At 48.6% G+C, this 19,218-nt stretch overlaps 1 protein-coding gene and 3 long non-coding RNA genes across 5 annotated transcripts; 2 read left to right on the top strand and 2 right to left on the bottom strand.

Annotated features, from left to right (window-relative positions):
- Positions 1–29: 29 nt before the first annotated feature.
- LOC311608630 lies at positions 30–4,668 on the top strand. Its single transcript, XR_014783062.1, has 3 exons — positions 30–396; positions 959–1,020; positions 2,479–4,668. It is a non-coding gene; the product is annotated as an uncharacterized lncRNA (long non-coding RNA).
- A 1,898-nt stretch (positions 4,669–6,566) lies between these two features.
- Positions 6,567–8,051, bottom strand: LOC311609127. Its single transcript, XR_014783276.1, has 3 exons — positions 7,868–8,051; positions 7,424–7,480; positions 6,567–6,655 (listed from the first exon to the last, which is right to left on the bottom strand). It is a non-coding gene; the product is annotated as an uncharacterized lncRNA (long non-coding RNA).
- A 1,856-nt stretch (positions 8,052–9,907) lies between these two features.
- Positions 9,908–12,359, bottom strand: LOC311609126. 2 transcript variants are annotated; one of them, XR_014783274.1, is made up of 3 exons: positions 12,030–12,359; positions 11,609–11,772; positions 9,908–10,644 (listed from the first exon to the last, which is right to left on the bottom strand). It is a non-coding gene; the product is annotated as an uncharacterized lncRNA (long non-coding RNA). The 2 variants fall into 2 exon arrangements; XR_014783275.1 differs by lacking the exon at positions 9,908–10,644 and adding an exon at positions 10,651–10,806.
- AHSG (alpha 2-HS glycoprotein) lies at positions 10,829–18,966 on the top strand. The gene is made up of 7 exons (XM_084801910.1): positions 10,829–11,680; positions 13,249–13,359; positions 13,634–13,718; positions 14,041–14,204; positions 15,387–15,488; positions 17,632–17,715; positions 18,314–18,966. Exons 1-7 carry the CDS (start codon positions 11,468–11,470, stop codon positions 18,599–18,601), a joined length of 1,047 nt encoding a protein of 348 aa, XP_084658036.1. The 5' UTR covers positions 10,829–11,467; the 3' UTR covers positions 18,602–18,966.
- The last annotated feature ends 252 nt before the right edge of the window (positions 18,967–19,218 follow it).

Genomic DNA, 19,218 nt, shown 5'->3' with positions numbered 1-19,218 from the left:
GCGTTGTGTAAATAAGAACAAAGCTGGCAGCTAGTTAAAGCTTTGGTCTCCTCTTGGAGCTACATCATTAAACTGGGAGAACAGGGACTGTATGCAAGAGACAAATTTTCTGTAAAGTGTTTAAAGGTTTATCTTGGGGTATTCCTGGGGAGGCATATGGTTGGATTCCTACCTTTGCTATTATGGTGACACCTGCTGTGATAAGCGCAAAGTCTGTTGGCACAAAGGGGCTGTGTTCTGATCGGCTCAGCATTTTTATTGGCACTGAGTATCTGAGGAAGAGAGCTATGTGCCAAATGCTCGCTATGCCTGCTATGCCCGCAGGCTATGGAGTTCTCACAACTTCTGCCAGTCGGAAGGGCTCAGAGGAAAGCAAAGCACATTAACGCCACCCAGGTAAGCTTGTTTGATGTTTCAGAGCAAGAGAAACAACTTAGGCCAGCAGCATCAGTGAGGAGGTGTGGCTTGACAGCAACATCATCAAATTTTCACCTGAACTGATGTCTATTAAAGTTACAGGTGAGCTTGTCCTACGTGTGTGGACAGAGCATTGAACAAGCTACCCAAGCGAATAACGGGTCTAATGTCAGGGGCACTACAAGAGGCTGCAGGGCTTCGCATTATAATAAACGAAAACCCCTGTGTTTTGTGTTTGGTAAAGGAATGTTGGCTCTTAGGAACAGAGGACTTCCTCCCTGTATGCTTGGCAGCTGCCATACAAGAGAAGTCAGGATCTCCCAGGTGACAGGCGGACGAGACAATAAGGGTTGTGTCCCATTGCTGTTACGATGGAGCCAATTACTCAACATAATGGCTCAAAATAGAATTATTTTTTTTAATCCCTCCAAGCCCACATTATAACTGGGCTTGACGGAGACAGCCTTGTTCTACTTGGTGTCACTGTGTGTGCCTGCCCTTCCCCTGGACTGAGCTGGGGCCCTCTCTGTGTTCTTTCTAGCAGATGAAAAACCAAAGGTCTTTGGGGCACAGAGACATAGAGAGTAGCCAAAACACATCAAGGTGAGTACATAAACTCTTGCACAGCCGGTTTTAGAACTATAGTATAAAAAGCAGCCACAAACACCATTTTTGATGGGGGAATTGGCATAAAAGCATCACTCTAGAGATCCTCTGAGATTCTCAAGTTGCCGCTGGGTTTTAATCACCAGGAGGCTCTGGGGCACCAAGGCTGTCATGAGGCCAGCCGGTGAGTAGTGAGGACAGCCTTACTCTACCACGTCCTACGTAACTGGTCTCTGGACTCAGATACCTTCCCAGCGTATGGCTCATAAAGTGGACCATGTGGTCCAGTTCCTGCTGAAAATGGATGGCTCTGGTTCTGGGGAAGGCCATTCCCACAGGGATGTTGAGGCCCTGGAGCCTGGCTTCTCTGCTTTCTCCCTCCTCTCCTTCATCCTCCTCAACACACATTCTTCTCTGACAATGTCACCAGCACCTCTCCTGGGTGTGTGTGTGTGTGTGTGTGTGTGTGTGTGTGTGTGTGTGTGTGTGTATACATCTGAGCCAGATCCTGGCTATTTCATGGCAGGAAAAGCAGGTCCTGTGCCAGCTGGGCTGCTGAAACTTATCACAATAGCTCTAAAAATTAATCCCTTTCCCTGCCACCCCATCTGTTTACACATTTATCAGAATAGAAAGTATAAGAATGGCATCAGCTTTAAACCACACATATTTAGATAGTGACAATAACTCCTTTTACCAGGGAAAAGAATGAGCATTTGAAATAATGGTGAAAAATTCAGGTTTGACAGCCAACACTGGTGTGTGTTGGGGTGGGGGAGCACGGGGCGCAGGGTCACTTTAAGTGACTGAGTCTAAACAGACCTTGGCAAAAGCCTAGTGTCGTACATTTTTATTGTTCTTTTCTGGAGACCAAGAGCCACAAGAACCCTTGCACACAGAGCAGCTGATGTGTCCAGAGATTTCAGAACTGATGTTTGCTTCTATGTGGTTCTTGGCTTGGCATCCAGCTGTCATTAGGGCACAACAAACAGGGTCACCCATCATCGGGGTATCAGGTTTCCTGGCACTATTTTTCTGAATCCCAAGATGGTATGGCCTGGAAAGGAAGAGCATGTGGGAGGGTCTGTGGGGGAAAGGGTGTTCTCTCCCAGTGGTGGGTATTGACGCACTCACCATGGAGGGAGACTGTGATTCTCATCTTACGGTGAGAAGAGCCTAGGCTTGAGGATGTTGCTGAGGTTTGTTTTTTGGTTTTTTTGTTGTTGTTGTTGTTGTTGTTGTTGTTTGGCTTTTTTTTATTGGGGGGTTGGGTGGTTTTGTTTTTCTGGGTGTTTTGTCTTTGTTTTTGTTTGGCTGGTTGGTTGGTTTGGTTTGGTCGGGTTGGGTTTTTTTCAAGACAGGGTCTCTCTGTGTTAACCTTGGCTGTCCTGGACTCAGTTTGTAGACCAGGCTGACCTCGAACTCACAGCAATCCGCCTGTCTCTGTCTCCCAAGTGCTGGGATTAAAGGCGTGCACCACCACAGCCCGGCTCAACACTGCTGAGTTAAGCCTCTACTCTGACCACATGCAGGAGACGGAAATGGGTTAACAGTACACGCGGTGAAGCGGCTTGTCACGTTGGACTGAGAGAACGTTAGCCAGTTACAGTAATGGAAAAGATTGCTGATCTGAACCAAGGGCCTAAGCCTCTCCCCACCCACTCGGGGTCACCTGGTTCCTTCATTTCCTGCTCAGGTCCCCTTGCCAACAGTTTTCCCCTGGACCTGTGTTTGAGGACACACGAACAACAAGTTGACTGTGGACTTGCCTTCCATTGCATCACAGAGTAAATTAGCCTTGAACTGTTGGTTTTGGACTGTCTACAAGAGATAACACAGCCACCCCCACCTTGTTGCATGTAGTTTCTGGGGTTTGGTGTCCTCAGTAACCATTTCCTGTCCCTTCTGAGACGTGATGTTCCCAAACGTCTCTAGTTAAATGTTCTACGATCTGCTTGGTTCTTAAAATGGGCTGTGTGGTGGCTATTTACGTGAGCAGACATTATTTGAGGGTGAACTGATGATGTGGGGCCATGTAAGTACCGTGCCATTTTTTTCAAGCAATTGCTCTCTGTCCCTGGGCACCACAGCTTGTTGCTGGGCATTGCTGCCTGCCCCTGCAGAGAGCTGTCCACCTCTCAGCTCTGTGCCTTTCTTCTGCCTAAGTTTAGAGTCTACCCGCTCCATGCGGATATCACAGCCTATCTCAGGATGCCTCTCAATGGGCACCACTGTCTGCACCAAGGCTCTGTTGCCCGACACTGTTGACTCCTGCCATGCTTTAAGGACTGCTCCCTTCCTCTGGCAGCCAGAGCATTCCCCTGGGCATGACTGCCTGACTCTTGACAACCGCTTTCCCCGGGACCCCTGCTCGTTCTCTTCAGAGTACCTTGGCCTACCTCTGGGTGTGGCTGACATCACCAGGACACTATTGCTTGCCGTGGATACCACATTCTCTTGAGGAATACTTTCTGCTTGAGAGTCCTGCTGCCTGCTTGGCTGTGGGCACTGTTGCTTGTAAGTGAACACTAGCCGTCTTCAGGGCATAGCTGCCTGCTTCTGAACACTGCTATCTGGTGCTGGACAGCCACTGCATGCTGCTGGGCATGCTGTCTACCCTGAGCCCTGCTGACCTTTGCGCTAGGCATTATCCCAACTCTCTGCCTGCTCCTGTCCCAGCTGAGGTTTTGAACACCAAGGCCATACAGCATTATAAAGATTATAGGATAATTCCTCTTTGTTTTCCTTTGTCCCTAGCTGGCAATGAGCCTCGAAATAAAGTGATTGGACTTCTGACATCCTCTGAGACAGTGCCTCTTTCGTTCTTATTACAGAAATATTTATATCAGGTGACAGGCACTGCTGTGATTTTCCAGTTGACCACAGATGTCCCAGTACCAGGCTAAGCCTGTTAGTCTAGAATTTATTCCAAGAAGACATGGTCTGCCCAAGAAACGGAGCCTTCTGGAGAAGTTCTACATCTACATCTACATCTGGGGTCACAGGCAGGCAGCAGAAGAGGCAGCCACTGGGCCTGGTTTGGGCTTGAGACCTCAAAGCCCACCCTCAGTGACACGCTTCCTCCAACAAGGCCACACCTCCTCCAACAAGACTATAACCTTCGATCCCTCCCAAGGAGTGTCACTCACTGATGGCCAAGCATCCAAACATAGAGCCTAGGGGGTCAATCTCATGCAAACCACCCTTCCGTTAGGTAGTCTGTCCCCTCAGTCCCCCAAAAAAGCAGCCATGCTGCCTGGGGCGAGGGTGGCATGCATTAAATTGTCATGTGCTGTTTGTCTTACTGAGAAGCTAGCTCTGGAAGCAGGGCTGCACCCACCCTGCCTCCTGGCCCTTTCAGACCCAAGCATGTTTGTTTCAAAAATGTCCTCCAATATCCCTTATCTGGGGGTAGGCTGGTCCCCCTGAGTCCTGTAACAGAGAGGAAACTACAGCAAAACAGATGTGCCCTTGAGAACTACTCCCAGCAGAGGTTACTGTTGTTTATCCCGTGACATGAAAGCACCTGCAGCAGGAAGAAGTCGAAAGCTCAGCCACTGCAAGCTCGGCCACAGGAAGCTCATCTATGGAGAAAAAAAGCTCAACCAGAAAGCACAGGTGGCTCTGTGCTTCCCCAGTCAGTTTCTGCTGAATGCCAGGAGCCCCGTTCCCACCCCCCCCATACCCCCCCCCCACCCAGTTAGATGATGCTGTTTGCTTTTTTACTTGGAAGTCTTACATTGCCGGAAAGATGTTCTGTCCGGGACCCTCTAATCCATCAAAAACTCTGGGTGGCTGTTTTGGTTCCCCAGGGCTTCCCCAGTCATTTTCTGCTGATGGTCTGGGTGTCTGATCTGATCCTCCACTGTCTTTTCTTCTGTTTGCTGTCTTCCTCTCTGATACCTGCTTGCTGTGTACTCCACAGTCTCACTCATATGAAACAGAAAGCACGCCTACCGTGGACTGTTGTCTACAGAGCGTGGACAAGAGTCCAGAAAACATCTAGCTATGTATGCCACTGCCCCCTCAGGAGAGAGAGCCCAAGCCTTGGTGAGTTACAGGTCAAGAAAATTCCAAAATTTGTTGAGTAAGTAAAGGTCAGTAATTGTGCAAGTCAAATGGAGAGAAAATGCAAAGGGATTGGCATTCATCACAAGTCACAGCACTAGAAGTGATGGCGTTTGGCTCGGCTTAATAGAAACAGCACTTGAAATGCAAGTATTAGGTGTTGAAAGTAGAGACTGTGAGATTTTTCTAAAGAAAAAAAAATCCGCCTTTCCGCTCTCACTCATCATGTCTTCAGGCCTGATCCCAGGTTCTGTGTAAGAGCTGACACGTGCACTGCAGGCTGGGTCACGCTGGGCTTCTGTGTGGAAAATGCAGCACCTTCACAAGAAGTGGAGCTGTGTGGCAGTGTGGGGCAGAGGATGCAGACCTGGGTCAATGTTCTGCGTTTATCTGCTGTACAAAGCTCCACACCCAATAGTTGCCATAAAAGAAACAGAGACAGCAAGTTAGAGTGGGGGGGGGGCTCTTGCCTGACCCATTCTTACATAATTTTTTTCTAGTGCTGGGGATGAGACATAGAGCATCGCACATGGAGCATTGCACATGATGAACAACTCTACACCTGAGCGAAATCTCAAACGCTTACATAATTAAAAGAAATTTATTTCAACAATCATATTTTTCATTAAGAACCAGTTGGTTTTAAAAATTCTCCTCCCCCTGCCCTCATCTACATTTATTTTGGAAGTGGAGTTTTATAACATGGTCAGAATTGACTTCTTAATTGGGCAGGCATCTAAGAGATAGCATCTGGAGGGGAAACAAACTAAGAAAGCCCTTGAGAGTGGGTTGGAGAGATGGCTCAGCAGTTAAGACCCTCACACTGGCTGCTTGCTCTTCCAGAGATCCTGAGTTCAATTCTCAGCCACCCACATGGTAGCTCACAACCCTCTGTAATGGGATCTGATGCCCTCTTCTGATGTGTGTGACGACAGAGCATATGTATGTATATAATAAAAGCCCTTGAGAAGAAAGCTACCCCTCAGGCCAGCAGGACATGGTGGACGCCAGCTGAGTAACTTAGAGGCAGACTTCTACCTGTGTAATCCTGCCCCCTCATTTTCCTCCCCTCTCCTGCTTATCTTTGCTAGAAATGGTTCACTCCTTCTCTGTGGAGAGCCCTGCTGTGTGCTGTCACATGCAGGAGGGAGCAACAGGAAGAAAAGGGTCACACACTTTCCAGCTGTGTTTCCTTAGCCCAGGGCACATCATAGGAGTGCAAGAAAATGGACAGTTCCAGTGCACACATCTCTCTTCTGCACATCAGTGCAAAGATTTGCAACCTCAACTGCCTACAGGGTGGATTATCGAACATCTAAACACAGCAAGGTGCCAGGAGTTACTTGGCAACAGTGGCCTCAGACAACCTTCAAAGATGAGGCCATGGGACTTCTGGAAGTCTTCCTGTGCAAACCCCAGCAAGCGTATAACATGGCTCCTTCTCACTGCTCTCCTGTTGAAGAGTGACACCCCCCTTGAAGTTGGCAAAGGGTGATGAAGAAGCCAGCAGGAGTGGTAGGTGTGATGCTTTTTACTGGCTAGAATTTTCCTGAAAAACATCTACCTATAAATAGGGTAATCATTTACCTTTTGTTTGCCCTCTAAACCTGCAGTGGAGATAACTAAAAGTTTTTGGTCTTATTTTTCAGAAAAAAAAAATGATTTCTAAGTATTTTTCCCTGACTGAAATTATGCAAACTCATTGAAAGCCTTTTTTTTCCACCGCTAACCAAACTCGCTACACTTTTCTATTCCTTTTGCCTCCCTCCCCCCTCCCCCCCCACCCAAAGCCATGGTTTTTGTTGTTTTGTTTTTGTTTTTGTTTAATTTTGTTTGTTTGTTTGTTTGTTTGTTTTAACTGCTAAGAAGTTACTAGCTGTACTAACCAGAAGCCAAATTCCCCAGCATCCTCTGGGCTCTATATTCTTTTGGTTTGGGATTAATAGAGAAGCAACATGATTGGACCAAATCCAGGCTCTGATTTCTTGATGTGTCAGTAAGGTAACGTTCTAGGACCTCTGCTTCCTCCACTTAATGAAGGGAGGGCAGGGACGGTGTGGCTCTCCTGCCTCTCCTAGTCTAGGAAGGAGGGGATCCTTGGTGCCTATGGAGGTGGGATTCCAGCTCAGCAGCCACGCACCTCATTTCTCTGACCCTAAACTAGTTTTCTCTTTTGTGAGATGGAGCACGTGGTAGGCACCAAGGGCACTGCGAGAAGCTTGTACTAGAAAACCTTCTTTCAAACCAAAGAGAACGGAGGGTTCCCATAATTTCCTCTGGGACCAAGTAAAAACGCCTACACATATCATGGTGTTTGTAGGGCCCATCTCACCAGCTCAAATGATGAAAACAGCAGTGGCGGCAGAGGTAGCAGCAATGACAATGTCCCCTGAAAAGGAATACAGAAGAGAGAAAATAGCTATTGAGATCTAAGGGATTTTTCTCGCTGTTCTCTGTGTACACCTGCCTCTTCGCTAACGCCGGACAGGAAGGGAGAGCCTACCCAGGGGCTGCTCCTTCGTAAACCTGGCACTTTCATCTCTTCCTTGCCTCCCTTCTGTCTGTTTCCGCTCTTCCCCTTCACATATGCCCTCAATCGCAGCCTTCTTTTGGGTTTAAGATCTCAGAGCCAGGCGGTGACCATGAGGACCAGGTCACTGCTTTTCGTTTTTTTGCCTCTGTGGTCAGGCCCGTGTCATCCGTCGGTAGCTCACTGGCATTGAGTGTGAATGGTTCCTCCAGATAGCGAGGCAATGTCTTCTGAGGCAACTGGTACCTGATTGCTTTCCCAAGACACCTGATGGCTCCTGGGACTAGGCTGACCGGCATTCTGTTGGTTGGTGTGCAGAGGTTGTGACAATCCATACATTAACAGCATGACAGTTTTGTACATCTGTGGTTCCTAGCAGGTCAGATGTCACTGACCACAGTGTAGTGAGAGAGAGCCTTTAGGGTCTTCTCCTTCTGTGTCCAGGCACCTAACTTCACAGGTAGGTGTGCAAAACGTGTTTCTTTGAACACAGGAGCAAAGAAACGCTGTGTTTATCAGAAGACCATTAGGAACCATAAGGGGCAGAGTCAGGTAGCTGGTCTTGGATTAACGCAACCCTGAGGCTCCCTGTTCGCCTTCTCGCTTTTGCTGGCCTGCACACATTCATGCTCTTGGGCTTGTGAGAAGCTGTCTTTCCAACTATCACCCCTTCTGCTGCCTCCTTAGTACTTCACCTCCTTCCACTATCCTTCCAGACTGAGCCCCTCCCCCACAGCAGGGCCACAGAGGGAGCCCACCTCTGAGGGCTCCTTGTTGTCCTGGGTCACACTCACAGCTGTAAATACTGAATTCTCATCCATACCCGCCTCTCCCTTCCTCCCTCCTTCCCTCCCCCTCCTGCTCCCCTTCCCCTTTCCACTCCTTCTCCCTCTTCCCCTCTCTCATCTCCCTTTTATCAACTGGAGATTGAACCCAGGATATTGGGGGTTGAACATGCTGAGTGGATGCTCCATCACTGAACTATAACCCAGCCTCCCCCCCTCCCCCCCCCCCCAGAATAACATTAAGTGGACCAGGCTGGCCTTTAACTCAACTTTGTAGTCCTGGCTGACCTTGAATTTGTGATCCTCCTGCCTCAGCCCCCCTAAGTACCTAGGATTAGGATCAACAGAATTGTCTTACCAGGCCTGGTTTAAATATTAAACTGTGTCGGAATGATTCAAACATATCACCTAGTCTAGTGACTCCTTGGTGACACAAGGAGAAGCCATCTTAGGAATTTCTCATCCTCTTGTGCTCCTGAGACTGAGATCTGTTCCCCTAGGCTTTACCACGCTGCTGCGTTGTATTTAGTGTGAGTACAGAGCACTGTTGCCCCATAGTGACATGAGTTCTCAGGGGGGAAAAAAACGCACAGAAGTAATTAAAATAACACATGCGCACAACAGAACCGCACACTGTCATTACAAACATATTTTTAGGTGTTTTGAATAACATGGAGCAATATTCACATGAGAATGCTAAAAGGGAAAAATAAACAGCTCTACGTTCTATTTGATATATTTTTTAAAATGAGGTATGTATTTATGAGTGATTGCTATCCATTTTCTCACTGCACCCTGGGTGACAGAGAGTCAACACTGGCACTTTGTCATTTTCCTTTTTCATGCAAAATCTTATTTTAATATAATTTATATCTCTTCCCAGGCAGACAGGTGCAGCACTGGAAGATGCCCCAGAGTGGCCAGCTGACACGACCACAGCAGAGGGGTTGTTACTTCATGGATTTCCATATAGATGGGTGTGAAGGTTGCTTTCTCAAACTCCCAGTTCCTCACAGGGACAAAGCAACTCCATCCCCTTGGGGTTTAAAGAAGGCGTTGAGAGAAAGCCTGAAAGGCTCTCGTGGCTAGCCTTGGGAGCCCTGGTGACCTGGAGCTGATGGGACGGTTGCCTTGCTATGGGCGAAAGCATGCTGCTCACAGGTAAAGCTGCCAGGCTGGTGATGGATGATACCAGTTACCTGGCAGAGGACTCCAGAACAGATTCTTACAGACCAAGCAGAGGTGACCACGCCATTCCACCTTTGACTAATGAGTCACTTCTGTAAATTATCCCTTTTCATCCCAGGCTTATTTTAGCCCCGGTGGGGAAAAAAAGCAACACTAAATGGGACAGGTTCCAATCCAAGTGTCAAAGAATTGGGTTACGTGAAAGGGAGTAGACTAAGTTTTCAAGGTCAAACATTCACTGAAGCTGTGGAGAGGAAAGCTGTGGTTTCTGCTCCCGAGCGTATGACTTATAAAGCACTCCTGTCTCTCAGAATGTTCATTAATGTAAATTTATTATTTCCAGAGAAAAGTTTAGCCCTCCCAAAGAGCTCCTATGCTGTGCCCTTAAATAAAACTGACACATAGCTAATGGGGAGTCAGCTCTGCTAGGTGGCTAGCTAGATGTCATTGAGAGTTACAAGCCCTGGACCAGACAAAGCTGGAAGCAAATGCAAGATGAGCCCTTGCAGCCACCATCTCTGCCGTCCCTCACTACCCATAACCTGATCATCTCCTACAAGTTTATACCATTAAGAGTTCCTTCGGCTCTCAGAGGAAGGGCAGCAGGCTACCAAGATGAGACTTGATAGCCTGTGATCATATAGAGGGGGAGGAGGTCCCCCTCAGTCACAGACAGAGGGGAGGGGAATAGGGTGAAAGTGGGAGGGAGGGAGGAATGGGAGGATAACAATTGAGATGTAATCTGAATAAATTAATTAAATTTTTAAAAAGAGCTCCTTCGGGAGTTTTCTCTTCCTCTTCTTTTGTAGTAAGGTTTTTTTCTCCCCCCGCACCCCCCCCCCGAAGCAATATTAAACCATAGGAAAAAGCCACTCAAACATGATGGCGGCTTCTCAGCATTTGAAGAACACAGTGGTCTTCACCTGAAGGCTTCTTTGTTCTGGGTCCTTGCATGACGTTTCTGAAGCCGTGACTGTCCTGCCCACACTTCCTGGAGGCCATGTCTGGGACCGTCAAAAAAACCACAGACGTGCAATCGTCTCGTTGAAGCTGCAAAGAGGACAGAGCAGACCTTCCCGTGCAGTAACTCAGCCTGGAATGCTGGCATCCAAGCCAGAGATGTGGCAAGTGACTGCCTCATAGGCCAGAACTCCACCGCACTGCACATGTGCCCTGGCTGGGACCAGAGTGCCACCGACACCAAACAGCCACCTAGAAGACACAGAGCAGTGCCTGCCTGTGCTGTTCCCTGCGGGGCCTGGTGGTGAGGTCTTCAGAAAAGAGGGTGAGGGGAGAGGGAAGTCCATACAGCTATGCTGGTCACACCCCTCCTTGCCATAAGAACTCCTTCCTTTTACCTTCATGCTCCCTACTAAGGACCTTGGCATCTCCCATGCCTCACTGTATCTTGGCTACATATACGTGGCCTCCCTCTAAGATTCTTCTTGAAGGAGATCGATCGCCAACATTAGAAGATTTATCAAACTCTTACGTATTGCCCTAGCGTGCCACTCCAACTGTACCCTGAGCTGGCCATGTCCGTTTCACCCCTCAGGCAGCCTCCTTTGTCTGCTGTCGTCACCGTGTTCTGAGCAGACTTTGGAATATCTTCCCCCGCAGCAGCATTGACTTTGGCAGGTTCGTTGGGGGGGTAGATGGATGTCCTAACTTATTTGCTTTTCCAGAGCTGGTGTTTGCATGGAATATTTGGCACCAGAACAAAAAAAATCATCCCACGCCCTTATGCAATTCCCTCGACAGGCCCTATCAGATAAATAAAGCCTGTCCCCTCTCTATTGGTCTAGCCCTCCAAGCTGATTGTCTGGGCTGGTCCTGATAGTTGTCCACCTTCCAGGGCCTCTAGGGAGCAGCCATGAAGTCCCTAGTCCTGCTCCTTTGTTTAGCTCAGCTCTGGGGCTGCCAATCTGCTCCCCAGGGGACAGGGCTGGGTTTTAGAGAAGTGCCTTGTGATGACCAAGAAGCAGAGCAAGTAGCTTTGATGGCCGTGGACTACCTCAATCAGCATCTTCTTCGTGGGTTCAAGCACACCCTGAATCAGATTGACAAAGTCAAGGTGTGGTCTCGGGTAAGTGAGCCTATCACGAAGGAGCCCAAAGATGCCAGGTTTGGAGTCGGACCCGGTGCCTCGACGGCTAGCATCTCCCAGGGCAGATAAAGCTGCAGCAGAGACAGGTCTCGTCTTAGAAGGGAAACAGCAAGAGAGGCCACATCAGTGCCTCACAGAGCATGTGCCTTCCATAGTTTCCAGACCACGGGTGGGAGGTGGGACTTGCTGTTTGGTTGGGCTCCTGTTTGCTAATCTGAAAGTTACTTTCTTGCCTGCCATTTATCTCCGACTAAAATGGAAAGTGGCATTTGACCGGTGGCTGTGTGTGACAACCCTTTGGCACAGATCATTTCATTAAACCCCGTACCTTCCCTTGCTCCAGACCTGTGGGGTAGCCATGCTGTCCTTGTACCTCAGATATCAGATGCTATGGTGCTAACAGTTTGAAACCATAAAATCGCCAGTATTTGTCTGCTTTCAACGTGCAAAGTTGGAAATTCCATAAAGATAAGAACGGCTTTGTGTTGTTAGAAACTTGTGGTCTAGGAGGGAAAATAAGATGAGCATCAGGATGCCCAGACTGAGGACTGACATCCAGCAGTACCAAGGATTAGCTGATGTAAAGCCAGGGTTTAAGAGTTTTAAGAGCACTTTGGTAAAAGACATACTGACCAGCTCTGTGCAGGTTATACCCAGTAGGCATACTGGAGAGAAAGCCATGAGTGAGCAGTGTGTGCTACAAGCAGACACGGAGGGTTGCTCTCCATGGGATGCCCAAGTAGAGCAAGAGGCTGTAGGTCTTCACGGAGTCATTTGGAGCATCCTGCCCATAAAACCCAGCGCATCTACTCATGGCAGTGCTGAGGTCTCAGGCAGAGCTGAAACGAGATGGAAACTAAGATAGGTTGAGGTCTGTGAAACTTTGTGGGAGTTTCAAGATGTGAAAAGGGGGATACATAAACAGGGGGGGGTGCTGAACTCCTCACGGGGTCCCGCAAGTTTCCCGGATGGCTACCACACTAGTTACGACAGTTCCCTAGCCTCAGAATAGACAGGCGGGAAGGAAGCAAGAGATAGGATTCTGTGCATTGAAAGCCCAGTCAGCTAGACAATAGGGAAGGCCAGGGGCGCAGCAATAGGAACCTTTAAGGAAATGAACACCAAAAGGAAAAGGGAGGAACCTGGACAGCTAGAGAGAAGAAAGAATGAAGCAGAGCAAGGGATAGAAAAGCCATAGCAAAGATAATAAACTGTAAAGAGAGCTCAGGTCTGGGACAGCCCCCCCCCACAAGCGCCCACACACACACCTCCTTCCCTCATTTCACACCTGCCTCATCTGTAGTGAAAGATAAAAAAATAAAAAATAATAATAATAATAAACCATTGCAGAGCTAGAAGGGGTTGAGACTGCTGAGGCTGGCCTCTCCTCACTCCTCCCAAAGTTCACGCAACCCCCAACTCCCCCAAGCCCCCACCCCTGCACCTCCACCCCCACCCCACCCCACCAAGCTCCAACAGGGGTTCCCACTAGCTGAAACATGCTGGATCAGAAAGCGCGTGCTCATCTCTTCCTCCCGTCTCCACAGCGGCCCTTCGGAGAGGTGTATGAGTTGGAAGTAGACACGCTGGAGACCACCTGCCATGCTCTGGACCCAACCCCCCTGGCAAACTGTTCTGTGAGGCAGCTGGCCCAGCATGTGAGTGCTACCTTCCCGTGGGTGGGTGAGGCCCAGCAATCAGGGTTCAGCAAAGCGCTGCTTTATCCATCTCAGGGAAGGGATGGCAACCTTCCCCGAGACTGATTTCTACAACACTTGAGCCTTTCCTCTTGAAGCCCTCCCCGAAAGCAGATTATAATGTTGTGAAGGTGACCTTGGACAGGTTTGCCTCCCACAGCCCTGCTAGGACACTCCCCTGAAGTGTGCCACGGTGCAGTGCTCTCAGGGCATCAACACGGGGTTTCTTTCCCAGGCGGTGGAGGGAGATTGTGACTTCCACGTTCTGAAACAAGATGGCCAGTTCACTGTGATGTACAGCAAGTGTCATTCCACCCCAGGTCAGAGGGTGTTTCCATTTATTTTTATCTCATAGAAGGAGCAGGGAATCAGAAGAGTTTTTTTAAACTCAAATACTTTTCACCTCGTTGGTGAGGATTCTGGGTCCTGGGATTCTAACACCATTTTCTTAAGGAATTCGTTCTTATGGGTGAACACTGTGCCCGTGACTGTGACTTGGTGAAGCCTCATACAGCTGCTTGAAGGTTTAGAAAAAAAAAGGGGGGTGCTGCATTGAAGCATGCATAGCTCTTTCTAAATAAACAAGCCATGGTGAGTGCATTGGAGAACTGCAGTTAAGACCCCTTTCATCTTTCTACCCAGATTCTGAAGAGGATGTGCGTAACGTGTGCCCAAAATGTCCATTCCTGGCCGAGCTCAATAACAGCAGAGTGGTGCATGCTGTCAACACTGCCCTGGGTGCCTTCAATGCGCAGAATAACGGAACCTATTTTAAACTGGTGGAGATTTCCCGGGGTCAAAATGTGGTAAACACTTAAGACTCTTTTGGTAGATTTGGGCAATCTGGTGGCCCTTGGGGGAATGTGTGGGAGTGACAACTGGAAGATAAGGGGACACTGATTGAAAAGAATGGGGGTGGGGTGGGGGAGGGGCTGTAGGACTGTGAGGAACCCCAAACTCTTAGCAAACTTGTCCCAAGCTGAGCCACTCCAACATAAGTCAGCCCCAAGCATCAGGCAGGCAACAACCTGGCTCTACCTCACACTTAATGGCAGGATTCTCTGTTCAGACATGGTACACTCATTGGATTCCACACGTTCACCACCCTACCTCTAACATGTGTACCGGTCAGGGGGAGTCAATATTAACAAAGGTATGGGCCCATGCATACATGGGCAGGTTGAGGTTGTGAGGGGGACCGTCTAATTATACAGCCAAAGGTGAACTGTTTGGGTGCAGCAGAATTGTAGTGTCCAGGAATCTTGGCAATATGGAAGTGAGCCAGGACATACTTGCAAATACATTAGTATAGGTGGTGATTCTGTAATTCCTGGAAAATGCCCATCTATTACTACACCAAGTAACAGATGGTTCTGTGCTTGCAAGGCTTCAAGTGTTGTGAGGAAGGAAACATCTAGTGCATTTCTCACTAGATCCAGTGGCCAACCTAGAATGGCCCAAACATTGGGTTCCAATGGTTGAGAACCAGAAGATGCTGGGTTCCCATCCCTGCCTGCCTAAAGTTGGCCCTTTGGCTTCCTGTTTCCCCTCTAGAAACTTACCCCTGCCCTGAGGGATGAACAATGAACACTTGCTCATACTTTGAGAAGACTCACCTCCTCCATCCTCAGCCCAAACTGCAGAACACGTTCCTTCCAGCTGCCCAGGGCCACACACATAGCCTGTGTGATCTGTGTTCTCTCAAACTGTGCTGGATCATGGCCTTCCCTCCTGCCTCCCTCTCTCTCTCCATCCCTCCTCCTCCCTCCCTCCATCCCTCCCTCTTCCTTCCTTCCTCCTTTCCCTCTCTCCATCCCTCCCCCTCTCTCTTCCTCCCTCCCTTTCTCCCTCCCTCCCCCTCCTTCCCTCCTCCTCCCTCCCTCTCTCCCTCCCTCCTCCTTCCCTCTCTCCATCCCTCCAGTCTCTTCTTGCTCCTCACATTCCAGATCATCTTGCCTCACATGTGTTTTCATTTTTTTTGTTCTCAGGATGTCCCACCTTCTACTCATGTGGAGTTTTTAGTAGCTGCCACTGACTGTACCACTCAAGAGGCCACAGATCCAGCCAAATGCAACCTCCTGGAAAAGAAGGTGAGTGGGCCAGATCCTGGGGCTCTTGCCACAAGGCAAACCTGGTAGTGGAACAAAACATCTTTCTGCAAAAGAAAAAAATAAAGCACAAAATGTTGACTTGTGAAGCTGGAGAAATGGCTCAGGAGTTAAGAGCACATGCTTCTGTTCATCCAAAGGACCCAAGGTCAATTCCCAGCACCTAAGTCAGGCGGCTCACCTTCACCTCCAGCCCTGACACTCTGACCTTTGCAGCCATCTGTACACATGCACGCACATGCGCACACATGGATTTAAGAGAAAGTCAAGAACTCTGCCATCTGAAGCCACCAAATTCTAAGCAAAGGAAGAGAAAGCAGAGAGATGGAAGGAGGGGATCAAAGAGACAGAGAGAGACACACACAGAGAGACAGAGAGACACACACAGAGAGACAGAGAGAGACACACACAGAGAGACAGAGAGAGACACACACAGAGAGACAGAGAGAGACACACACAGAGAGACAGAGAGAGACACACACAGAGAGACAGAGAGAGACAGAGAGAGACACACACAGAGAGACAGAGAGACAGAAACAGAGAGGGGGAGGGAGGGAGGGAAGGAGGGGAGAGAGGGGGAGAGACTCATACACATAATTGAGAATAATAAAATCAAGTCTTGATTTTTTTTTAATGTCCACTTGATATGTGGCTGGGTGGCCTCACCTCACCCTTTAAGTGCAGTCATCAAACTCTCTCGCCTATGAGAAGCATATGAAGTCAGATGAAGGACAGTAGACAGTGCCCAATGCAGCCTTTACCTGTTCCACTGTTCTGTGAGGAGCAGACTTTCTAGATGTGCTTCTGATACTTAGAAACATCGAGCCTTTGAGACAGTCATATCCGTTTGTAGAGCTTTGGCTTAAAGAGAGTTATCAGAGTGTTTGGCCAAAATACGGCCGTGAAGTAGATATATCATAGATAACTAATGGTCAAACATAGAGAAAGGATCCCAGTGTTCAACAAGAGTATGCCATTGAATAATGCGTGGAACATAAGTGAACAGAAAATTGTGCAAGATAATGACAGTGTGAAAAGAACATTTCTAGATATGTGATGATGAAGGATACCAAAGTCACATGCATGATGACTTCAACTCATAGTTTAAGGTGTGTTCAGCAGAATTTATTTAAAAGTTTAAAAATACAAGCTGGGCAGTGGTGCTGCACGCCTTTAGTCCCAGCACTCAAGGAGGTAGAGGCAGGCAGATTTCTGTGAGTTAAAGCTCAGCGTGGTCTACAAAGTGAGTCCAGGACAGCCAAGGCTACACAGAGAAACTCTGTCTTGAAAAGACCAAAAATAAAATAAAACACACCTGGTGATGGTGGTGGTGGTGGTGGCCCACGCCTTTAATCCCAGCACTTGGGAGGCAGAGGCAGGAGGATCTCCATGAGTTCGAGGCCAGCCTGGTCTAGAGAGCGAGTTCCAGGACAGGCAGAGCTGTTACACAGAGAAAGCCTGTCTTGAAAAACCAAAAACCAACCAAACAAACAAACAAAAAATCCAACACACCTGTGTTAGCAGCAGCTCTCCCTACGTCAATACCATCTCAGAGATTTCAGGCAGATGCTCTCAATCTCACAGTGTTTCTGTATAGTCAATGATGTATATAGAATTGCATACCATATGTTTGTCTTATAATCAAAACCCAAAAGTTTTATTTGAAGCAAACTTAGGGTTTATTAACTGAGATATAAGGTTTGTTAAGAAAGTGATGGCTAGCCAGAGGCATGAGCCTTTAATCTCAGTACTCAGGAGGCACAGGCAGGTGGAGCTCTGACTTTGAGGCCAGCCTGGTCTATAGGGTGTGTTCCTGCACAACCAAGACTACACAGGGGAACCCTGTCTTGAAGAAAAGAAAGAAAGAAAGAAAGAAAGAAAGAAAGAAAGAAAGAAAGAAAGAAGAAAATGACAGCTTAGAGGGGGGGCCGACATACAGAGAACATGGGCACGGGTTAGCACAAGAGTGTTGCCCAAAATTATAAAACTTAAAGGGGGAAAAATTTAAAAGAAAAGAATTAGAAATTTAAGTTTCTTTGCTTCAATATATTATGCCGTCATTGAAACTGGGGGAGAGCCACTTTCTTTGTGTCATTTAAAATAACCCCTCTCTTTCTGGGAACAGCAATATAGCTTCTGCAAGGCGACTCTCCTCCAAAACCTTGGTGGGGAAGAAGTTTCAGTGGCCTGCACAACATTCCAAACACAGGTATGTTCACAATGTTCTTCCGAACAGTGACCCCCCTCAACACTTTGGCAGTGGACTAGCCATCAGGGAACAGCTGCTCTCCTGCCATACGCCTCAAAGTAAAACATCACACTGCAGCACGTGGACCCACCACCTGGGTGAAGAATATCCCAACCCTGTCTTTTCCCTCTCAAGCTGTGGTGGCTACAGGGCAGAACAGTCCTCATGTGTAGTTGGCAGAGCCACCTTGTTATTTGTGAAAGTTGGGAGTGCTTGTCCTAGTTACAGAGACTAAGTGGGCCAATCTGCCTGACCCAGGCACACCTGGCGAAGGGGGGAAGGCTCTCTATGGGTGGGGAGCTTGTAAACAGGGCTATGTTTGTGGAAATCTACTGGGACTAGGGTCATACTGGTGAGACTGGGGCCCCATAGGCCAGTTTCTTCCTCCTGTGATAATCCTTAGTATCACTCTAGTTCTTTTAAGCTAGCTAGCTTCTTCCCACCCAAATATCATTACTGTGAGGAAATAGAGAAGATGCAACCCAGACTCATGGGAGCCCTGATAGAGCAAACCATCCTGCCTACTGAAATGGTCCTCTCTCTACCTGTTCCGCTGTAGCCCCAGCCACAGAGTGTCAACGCAGCAGATCCTGCACCTACAGTGGCCCAGGCTGTGCCTGCAACCCCACCCATTGGCCTACCCGCATCCTTGATGGTGGCTGTTCCTCCAGCCCACAGAACACACTATGACCTGCGCCATACCTCTTTACCTGCGGTCTCTGTGGAATCGGCCTCAGGAGAAGCTCTTGGCTCACCGCGGGTGGTCCACCCTGGTGGTGCTGGCACTGGTGCTGCCGCTCCGGCGGTCCGCCTGTGCCCGGGGAGGATCAGACACTTCAAAGTCTAGGCTAGACTCGGTGAAATAAGGTTTTGGCAGAGAGGGCATGACCCCTACTGCATCCAAGATTGGAGATGAAGCCGGGGAGCTTGTCCGCTGACAAAACAAGTACCACATTGCAGCTTGGATTCCAGTTCTTTTCATTCCTCAGAGAACAGGAGCAGAGAGGTGGTGACCGTATTTGATGACAGGCGTAAAGCCAGCAGCAGCAGCACTGCCACTGTTGTGCCTTCTCACTGACCTCATTTAAAAAAAAAAATGCAACTGTGACTTTGAAAGGTGCTCTTGTTAATCTTATATCTACCCATAAATAAAAGTGCCCAGAGGACCTTTCTTACCTAAGAAGGTTCTGAGTGCAAATGTGGTCATGATCATTGCCTGCGTCCTTCCGGTCTCCCTGTGTGTGGTCTGTCAGCTCAACAGACACACCAACGTTACCTTAGCAAAGTCTGCATGAGAACACAAACGGAGCGGAAGCAGGAAGCGGGGTCAGGGGTGGGGGTGGGGTTTGAGGGGGTGGGAGCAAGGGACTCTGCTGGGCAGCAACAATCAGGGAAGTGTGAGACCAACATGTGATCCAGGCCCATAGGAGATGAGAAAACAGTTCTGTTCGCAGATAGAGGACC

This window comes from Acomys minous, assembly GCF_964271855.1.
Source record: "Acomys minous genome assembly, chromosome: 11".
NCBI lineage: Eukaryota > Metazoa > Chordata > Mammalia > Rodentia > Muridae > Acomys > Acomys minous.
Note: the sequence above shows the minus strand (reverse complement) of the source record. Positions and strands in the feature narration are given on the sequence as shown.